The 9,944-nt window shown below is 29.6% G+C and overlaps 1 protein-coding gene across 1 annotated transcript; it reads right to left on the bottom strand.

The window, feature by feature from the left end:
- Window positions 1-4,550: 4,550 nt before the first annotated feature.
- On the bottom strand, window positions 4,551-7,121 carry LOC127148290 (PHD finger protein ALFIN-LIKE 5-like). The gene is made up of 4 exons (XM_051081762.1): window positions 7,043-7,121; window positions 5,652-5,706; window positions 5,136-5,265; window positions 4,551-4,769 (listed from the first exon to the last, which is right to left on the bottom strand). The coding sequence occupies exons 1-4, from the start codon at window positions 7,119-7,121 to the stop codon at window positions 4,551-4,553; spliced, it is 483 nt and encodes a 160-aa protein (XP_050937719.1).
- Between the last annotated feature and the right edge of the window lie 2,823 nt (window positions 7,122-9,944).

Raw genomic sequence — 9,944 nt, 5'->3', positions numbered from 1 at the left:
ACTTCCTTTATTTCAGTTATTTAATATTTTCGATTAAAAATTATTTAATTTAAATATTGCTGGTTTGCTATGAAGATTCTTGGACTTGGTTAGGATTTGTTTTTCGTACTATTGGTTTCAAGATTTTAACCTCATCTGGTTGAGATTAAGTCCACTCCCGTTTAGCAAGTCGTGAAGATTCCTGGAATGAGAGTGTTTATTGAGAAAGGAAAGTAATGAAGTGATAAATAGTTTGCGGTAAGTTTTTTGAAGTGTTGAAGAAAAAGTTTGATGATGTCCTGCAATTAAGATAGAAGAAGAAATAGTTCTTCCAGGACTTGTATGATTGTATTGCAAGTAGTCTTTGATTAAGGGAGAGACAGTCTTCTAATTCTTATGATTACCGTGTTAATTCACTTCTAGTTCTGATGAGTCAGTTATTGGTCAACACGTTGTTGAATGTGTAGAGTGATGTACCTTTCAGTCAATTACTGCATGAGCAATACCTATAATCTTCTATCATGGTCAAAGATCTCCAAGAGATGTAGATGCTTAGTCATTGAACTAGGCAGGGGCAGATTTATTAAGGGGTCAGCGGGGCACATGTCCTCCCTCACATTATCTATTTTTGTATTTTAATATTGATTTTGAAGTGTCAGACTACAATATATATTAACAAATGCCTATCATTTTTTAAAATTAAGTTAGGGGTTTGAATCCTACGATTATTTTTATAAAATAATTTTTATTCCAAATATCATTAATTTTCTTTTCTCAAATATCAAATATCTTTCCAAAATTCAATAATTTTGTTTCCCAAATATCATTAAATTTTTTTCCCCAAATATCAAACATCTTTTCAATTCTCAATAATTTTATTTCTCCAAATGTCAATATTAATAAGAGGAAAAAAGCCTAACTAAGATAAAACCCTAACTTATTTGGGAAATATCGAATGTTTCCTAAATTGTCACAAAATATATTTTATTCCAAACATCATTAATTTTCTTTCCCCAAATATCAAATATCTTTCCAATTCTCAATATTTTTATTTCTCCAAATGTCAATATTAATAAGAGGAGAAAAACCTAACTAAGATAAAACCCTAACTTATTTTCTAGCCGCCATCATTTGTTATCTAACAAATATTTAGAAAAAAAAATGCAACAAAGTCGATGATATAAACTTTCACTATCTCAATAATATTCCATGAAAGAGCTATTATTCTTTCTTTTTTGTTTTCTTTTTCTGATATAATTTTTAAATTCACATTTACATTACTTATGCTTACTTATGCATATATTTATTTAATTTAATTTCAAAATTAAAGGCTAGAAGATAATTTTTTTCCGTAACCATACCAAAGATATTGAAGCTGTGACTTTGAAAAATGATCCAAATAATTTGAAATTGATTGCACCTGATATTCAAAAAGATATAGTAAACTGCATTGCAACAAAAATTGTTAATATAGTTATAAGAGATGTGAGTGACAAACAATTTTCTATCTTGATAGACGAATCAAAAGATATATCTTCAAAGGAGCAAATGTTAGTAGTATTACAATATGTGGGGATGAAGGTCATGTGATTGAACGATTTATTTGAATAATCCATGTCAATAATAATACAAATGTCATATCACTTAAGGAAGCTATTGACGGTTTTTTCTCTCAACATGGATTAAGTCTTACTAATTTGCGAGAACAAGGATATGATGGAGAAGGTAATATGCAAGGTGAGTTCCATGGCTTGAAAGCACTTATTTTGAAAGAAAATGAATGTGCTTTTTACATTCATTGTTTTGCTCATCAACTTCAATTAGCTCTTATGGATACTGCAAAAAATCATGTGAAAATTTCTGGTCTTTTCTTTATTGCTACAAATGTAGTGAATGTTATTGGAACATCAGCGAAACGTCGAGATTTTCTACGAGAGAACCATAGCATGAAAATTTTTTAAGCTTTAAATAATGGTGAAATACCAAGTGGATGAGGATTAAATCAACAGATAATGATTAAAAGACTAGGAGATACTCGATAGGGATCACATTACAACATTTTAACGAGTTTAGTTACAATTTTCTCTTCAGTAGTTGATGTGCTTGAGACAATTGTGGACAGTGGATCAAATTTAGAACAAAAATATGAAGCACAGATTCTAATGAATTCAATCTTGTCATTTGACTTTGTTTTCAATATGCATCTCATGAAAAATACATTGGGAATCACAACTAACTTGTCTCAAGTCTTACAAAGAAAAGATCAAGATATTGTGAATGCAATGAATTTAGTCAATGTTCATAATAGTAGACTGCAAGCAATGAGAGAATTCGGTTGAGATTCATTATTGGAAAGAGTTTCTAATTTCTACAATAATCATGGTATTGAAGTTCTTAAAATGGGATGCTATATTTTTAGTTCGAGGATGAAAAAGTCGAAAATCTCAACCAATTACAAATTTGCATCATTATCGTGTTGAAGTCTTCTATGTTGTCATTGATATGCAACTTCAAGAGTTGAATAATCGTTTTACTGAATCAAGTACTGAATTGCTTATTTGTATGGCCTGTTTGAATTCGAGTAATTCATTTGTTGCTTTTGATAGACAAAAACTTAGTCGATTGCTCAGTTTTATCCAAGAGACTTTTCAACTATTAAACTCTCTATACTTGAGGATCAAATTCAAAATTACATTATTGATATGCATTTAGAGTTTGTTGAACTAAAATACATTGGTGATTTTGCAGTGAAAATGGTCATTAAGAGATAAGGTCTACCCATTAGTTTATTGGTTGCTCACATTGGCATTGATTTTACCGGTTGCAACAGCTACTATAGAGAGAACATTTTCTGCTATGAATATTATAAAGACTCGACTGCGCAATCGAATGAAAGATCAATGGATGAATGATTGTCTTATAGCTTATATTGAGAAAGATTTATTAAATAAGTTAGATAATAAACTTATCATGGATCGATTTCAAAACATGAAAACTTGTAAAGAACAATTATAATACGTATTAAATTAATTAATTTTTAAAGCTATTAATATTTTTTTTACATTTTTTAGTATGTTTATTATATAGTGTCTATAAAATTTCTAGATCTGCCACTAGAACTAGGTTACCGATGTCTCAAAACTAAGGTATGGTGACGGTTTATACACTTGGTTAAAAGTAAATTATATAAGGTCTGAAGTTCAAACAATAGAAAAGTGGAAGAGAAAAACAAACAAAAACAAACAGATGCACCACAAATATAAAGAAAATTGAAAAAATTTCAACTTACAGATGTATCAAAAAGAAGAAAACAAAGTTGGTAACGAAACACGCTGTCAAATTATACAAAGTCATCCGCCAGAGCCAAATGTAAAATTAGTCGTGGGTCCCAGTAATTAATTCCCATTAGTTTCATTTCAGTAAACTAACAAACCATATTCAATATATATATATATATATCTCCAAAATCTTCATTCCCATGCAAAAGAATGAAACAAAATAATGCAACTTTTACCACATAGATAAAACCAAAATGGGGAAAGTATATGTAATGAATTCAGATTCTATTACCGTATACGATTCTATTAAGACTAGTAAAACTTGTTCTGCACTATTATCAGCTTCTCTTTTAAAAAATAATCGCTGATTTTTGTTTTTGGAAAAAGGGAGGAAATTACTAAATTATGGAAAAGAAACTTAGATAAAAAGGTAAATTGTTAGAGTGAGCTTTGCTCAATCTTAATTAGCATGATCTTCTATTTGAAAAGTGAAAGATTCAATTTCCACCTAATAGAAAAAAAAAACCATCGTATTAATCTTATATTTGATTACGTACCATCCTCATATTCTACCAAGTATCAACCTTATTGAAAAGTTCTAGTGCATTATATCGACCCATCGATTTAGTATTTTTTACAAAAAATGAAGTAATCACACTACAAGAAATATCAGTTACGATAGCATCAAAAAAACGCTATCGTTGACTTTTGATAGCGTTTTCAAAATGTTGTCGTAGTCGATGTTATTGAAAGTCTATGACTTTTCATAGAGTTTTTTCGCTGCTATGCAAAACGCTATAATATGTCCCTAGTGATAGCACAAATATGATGCTATAAATGCTTTTTATAACGTGAGAAAAAACGCTATCAAAACATTTTGATAACGTTTTTTATTGCGTTGGAAAATTGCTATAAAATGTTTCAATAGAGTTTTCAATAACATTGGAAAAACACTATAAACAATTTTTTATAACATTTTATAAATGTCGTCGTAGCAAAAAGTCATTGACTTTTAATAACAGTTTTTGTAGAGCTATTAATAACGATATAAAAGGTAGGTATCTTTTAAAACCATTTGGCCTCATTAACATTTCATAATCACATTATTAATAGAAGAATTACCATAGAACTATACATATAATATTTCATTGAATAATATATGTTATCTTCTATGCATTACAATTTTGTTTATAAAGAAAAAAATCCTTTGAGAACAAACCTAAACAAAAAACTACTACCCTGATTTAGAAAACTCAATACATCACAAGAAAACTGATAAACTGAAGCATTTCTTCATACAACAAATTTCCCATGGAACCATTTCTCATAGATATCACAGCAAATCCAAAATTCATTTGAAGCACAGTTCTCACCACATGCCCTACATAAGGTGTCACCGTGCTCGTCTTCATCTTCTTCATACCTCTTTCCTTGCCTGCGACTGCCTTGCGCACATTTCTTGCATTTCAGCTTCACTCTAAAAATTCTTGAAAGATAGAATATGTAACCAATCTGAGTAATCAACACAGTAAATTACATCACATCAACAAGTGCCATTAGTAAGTAATCGACAATGGGTATTATCTTACCCTTGCTCAGTTTCTTCATTGAATAGGTGGGAGGGGAAATTAGTTAAGCCCCAGGAACATGCATGAAGTAAAAATAAATTCATTTCTAGAAAAATAGATAAAATAAATAAATAAAAAAAAAAAAAACACATCGTTAACCAACTGAAAAATTAGAGACTATCCAAGAGAGGACACCAAACAGAGAATAGCTCAAATGGTATCAAATAAAAAAAGAGTTACATTCAAAAATAGAGTACCACAAGTAAAATTAGTTAACCAACTGAAAAAATGAAGATCACGATACACATACAAATTTAAAACTTGACTTAGATTTGCTACCATTTGCACTTGATGATTTTTCCTTAACTTGTTTCTTTGCAATATTGGTGACCACTTCAAATACAGTTGGCAAATCATTTATAATATTAAATAGCCGCCTCCTGCATAAAAAGAACATGGAAAAACATTTTATAGCAAGATCAACCATCATGGTTATTGAAATAACTCCTACATGAACTAAAGTCAAAATCAAAATACCTATCAGATTTATCAAATCCAAATATCGCACCAAAACTTAAATAATCTTTTCCCACTTTTACGTTTTTTCTTTTCTGCTTTTTTTTTCCTACTTTTATAGTGTTTATTAGAAGTGCTATATATAAACCAAATCCAAATTACTTAAGTTCGGATAAGGAACCAGAAGCCATAAGCGGAATATTAAAAGAGCAACAACAAGAACAAAAAAGTATTAAAAACATTAGGGGGACTAAGATTCATAAGAAACTTAAATGAATAGAGCATAAAATTATAGTAAAAAACCAGAAACTTAATAACCAAATCCAATTTACTTAAGTTCAGATAAAAAACCAAAACCGATACTCCTAACAAGAACAAAAACCAACATTAAAATAGCAACAACAAGAACAAAAAAATAATCAAAAACTTAGGGGCATAAGACATCAATCTTTTTTTTATTGATTTTTTTCTATGAGACAACCACACCATATTCAATGCAAGAACTATAAGCAAATAAAAAAATCCTTATTGGTTTCTGCGGAAACTCCACGACATAAAAACTTAATTCTCAATAGAAAGTTGATCTCTACGACGGCTTAGGACTAATTGAAAAACGCCTAAATCACTTACACATAGCAAAAATCTTAGAATAAAATAGTAAAACTATAGTAACCCAAGGAGTTAAATGACCAAAAAGAAAAATCACGAAAAGAAAGGACATTGTTTTTGAATCATGTAAGTACAGTTTTGCAGTAGTTTTCCCTTAAAAAAAAACTAAAATAATTAAAGTTTTTCGAGTCAAGGATCAAAAATTTGGACCTCCCACCTCTAACAGGCTGGCGTATGTAATTATTTTACAAATAATTAAACTGGATGGTTTATATTTTGTATGTCCGAGACTTGTCAAATGATATTTTCCCTAGGTGAACATTTACGAAAGGGCTCAATATTCAATTCACTGCATTTTTTAAATTTTATTTTTAACAACTAATTCTTTTTAGTCAATATATATATATATATATATATATATTAGCAGACCCTTAACATTAATGCAATATAAATGAAGAATAAATGTTCTTTTAGTATATCGTCAAAGAAAAATAAAGATTATTATTAAAAAAAAAAAAAAAAAAGACAACTTTTTAATATTAAAATCTATTGATATTCTATTGTCAAATATTAGTATCCAAGAAATTGACATAAACACATGGTTACGTTTTTTTTTTTTTTTTTTTTGTTTTTTTTAATGAACCTAACACGTCTGGATCCAAAATACATATAATTTTCTAATATGAAATTAGGATGTTAGATAGGCACCACCATTGTGCCCCGAATCCTTTGATGTTGACATAAAAACACATGGTATATATCATAGTGTAAGACATTTTAATCAAGGATTTATATGTAGAAACTAATTGAGTTGTTCAATGTTGGGACAAGTTAACCAAATATTAATAATAATAACAAGTAATAAGACTAAAAAAAACTTACAACAATGCATTATGATCTTCTATTCTCATTCCACGTTAAACCCAAATTTAGTAACTCCAAAGTTCAAAGTTAATATTAAAAGAATTGCAGTTTTCAATGGCTGCCAGACGTTTCCAATCTTCATGTGTGACCATCTATATATATCTAACCTCTACTATCTCGTTTTTTCCCACAAACAAAATAGAGCTATTCCTTTATCCTTCAACAGACCTTCGTACTCAGTTTTTCTAAGAATAATGGCAGCATCATTCACCAAGTTACCACTTGCACTCCTTTTCTGCATTTTCATTTTAGCATCATCGGTAATGGCTCGCCCGGTAACGGTGGCAGCAGCAGCTCCTAAAGGGGATATCTCTTTGTTTCCCTGCAAATCATTTGTTCCCAAGGCCACAGAATGTGTGATTGATGTGCTTAAAAATGCAGTTGCTCCTCATCCTTCTTGTTGCCAAGCCATTTCTGAACTCCATGATTGTTCATCCCAGTTTCTCAAAGACATTCCCTCCGTCGATATGATTTTGGTTAAGAGTATTTGTGCTTTGTGGGGTGTTTCTATTTCATAGACTAAAATTGTACTTTTGAGTTAATTTGATGATCAAAATGAATAAGAAAGTTATCCATAGATGATGAATGGTTTTTCTTTTTTTGCCCCAACTTAGGCAGAAATAAAGAGACTGAGTTTGAAAAATAAATACAGTTCAATTCATAAATTACTAATAAACTCAAAAGCTTGCTTTCAGATTAATCGATGATTTAAGATTAACTACCTAAAAGACACGCACTAGCATAAAATCTTTATGGAAGAAGTGTTCAAATGGGTCAAAAAAATACTCAGAATCTACCATCAAGAGCTTTAAAGTGTTACGGATTAATTGATCTATAACACATTAAAGACTGTTTGTAAGGGTCATAACGTATTATATTTGTCCAGTAACTTCAAAATCCTCGATGTGTGGTGTCTGAAAACACTTCAAACTTGAAGATTTGAAGTCTTTAGGGAATGGGTAAACGAAATGGCAAAGAGATGTCGCTGAAATGCATTCCACTAAAGAATAAATTTTGAGTAGTTTGCAATCTTGTTCCATAGGTCAACTATGTGGTTGTCCTTGTTTACATTGTTGTTCATGGCCATTGTCACGTTAATTCGCTAGAGTATAGATTATATGACAAGGGTTGTTGAGTAGCACCTATTGCAAGTCATCTTCACCGTTGTGGCCATTGTGTCGTTATTGGTTGCTGGATCAATGGAGCTAGACGCCAGAGAAGAAGAACCAAAGTTGAGCTAAAGCAAGAACGAGAAGAAACTAAGGACCCGTTTGATAACGTTCTTGTTTCCTGTTTTCTGTTTCTGTTTTCATTTTTTTAATAAACAGAAGTGTTTGATAACGTTTCTTGTTTCTCGTTCTCAAAAAATGTAGAAACGTTTCTCATTTTATCAGGAATTATTGGGAACAAAAAGAGTAGTTTCTTTTGTTTAATTTCTCAATTATTTCTATTAATTTCCTTTTTCACATTTATTTCTATTTGTTTCCTTTTTCTTTTTCTCAATTATTTTTATTGATTTTCTTTTCTTTTTTTCTCAATTATTTTTATTAGTTTCCTTTTCATTTTTTTCAATTATTTTTATTTGTTTTCTTTTCCTTTATTTTTCTCAATTATTTTTATTGGTTTCATATTCCTAGTTCTCAATTATTTTTATTGGTTTTCTTTTCCTTTTCCACAATTATTTTTATTGGTTCCTATCCTTTTTTTCAATTTTTTTGTTTCCTTTTTCTCAATTATTTTTATTTGTTTCCAACCTTTTTATTGGTTTTCTCAATTGTCTTCCCCAAATAATCATCATCTTTCTCTTTCACTCACCATCTTCTCTGCACACCATCTTCCTCTTCACCTCTCATCGTCTTCCTCTACAACCCGGATTGTTCCTCTTTGTCGAATCTTTAGTTTTTCATCTGACTCTTCCTTTTCGTCGGATCCATAGTTTTCGTCTTCTTCTTTACACGGATCTGAGTTTTCGTTGTGGGTGTTTCTCTAAAGCATCATAGGTAGGAGAGTTAAAGGTTAAATTTTGTTTTTTCTTTCAATAATTCTGAATATTAAAGACATAATAAAATACTTTAAAATTAATATTGCAATATTCTAGATGTTACAAAATATCGATAAGGTTGTTGAAATTGATGGATTAAGAACTGAGTGGACATCATCTAAGAAAAATGGCTCGAGTGAGAGATGATATTGCCAATCAAATTTGGCAACATTTGAAGGATAGATACAATTTTATGTTTATGTTATTATTTTTATTCGTGCATCGGTACTTCTTCGTATTAAATGAATCAACTTTTGATAATTTTATTTTTTATGTTTGATTGATGACCTATATTTTTGTTTAATGTTTAATTGAAGTAGATGTGAAAAATAAAAAATAAATCTAGAAGAAAATCAAGAAACAATAAATAGTTATCAAACACATTTTTTGTTTTTGTTTCTTTTTCTTTTTTTCAAGAAACAAGAAACAGAAATAGTTACCAAACACATTCCTATTTCTTATTCTAAAAAAACAAACACATTTTTATTTCTTATTCGAAAAAAAAACAAGAAAAAGGAAATAGGAAACAAGAAACAAGAAATAGAGAATAAGAACGTTAACAAACGAGTTTTAGGGGCAAAAGATAGGTTGGGCGGTTGCGACTTTGATTTTGATTTAGGATATGTCGTTTCACCCTATTTTACTTAAAATAAAAATAATAATTAATAATTTACACGCATTAATGACAATTAATAAGTTTCATAAATTAGTGACATTTAAAAAATGGGGTTTTTTTAAAAAAATTATAATAAATCGTCAAAAATATTTCCATTTTTGATAACAAAAAAAAAACCTGATTAATCGGCCAAACGCGTGCGTGTAATTTTTCTTCTAAACGATCATGATACGCGATCATATAGGAAATAATACACGATTGTGTAGGTAGTATAAACACAATTGTGTTGTTCTTTTTAATGATAGAAAAAATGCTTCAAATCTAAATGATCGCGTTGATCATGCTAAACGATCACGTTAACTATGGTAAGTGATCGTTTAATTCATATCCACACAATCGTGTATAGTTCATTT

This window comes from Cucumis melo, chromosome 2, assembly GCF_025177605.1.
Source record: "Cucumis melo cultivar AY chromosome 2, USDA_Cmelo_AY_1.0, whole genome shotgun sequence".
Lineage (NCBI taxonomy): Eukaryota > Viridiplantae > Streptophyta > Magnoliopsida > Cucurbitales > Cucurbitaceae > Cucumis > Cucumis melo.
The sequence above is the reverse complement of the archived record's forward strand: the minus strand, read 5'-3'. Positions and strand labels throughout refer to the sequence as shown.

Excerpts from the sequence above, each read along its gene's own strand:
- LOC127148290 (XM_051081762.1), bottom strand. The coding sequence starts at position 7,121 with ATGAAAATGCAGAAAAGGAGTGCAAGTGGTAACTTGGTGAATGATGCT. Across the intron at positions 5,266-5,651 it reads AAATTGGATTTGGTTATTAA|GAGGCGGCTATTTAATATTA; the intron begins GTTTCTGGTTTT and ends CTTTTTATGCAG. Across the intron at positions 4,770-5,135 it reads CTAAGTCAAGTTTTAAATTT|ATTGGTTACATATTCTATCT; the intron begins GTATGTGTATCG and ends TTGATTACTCAG.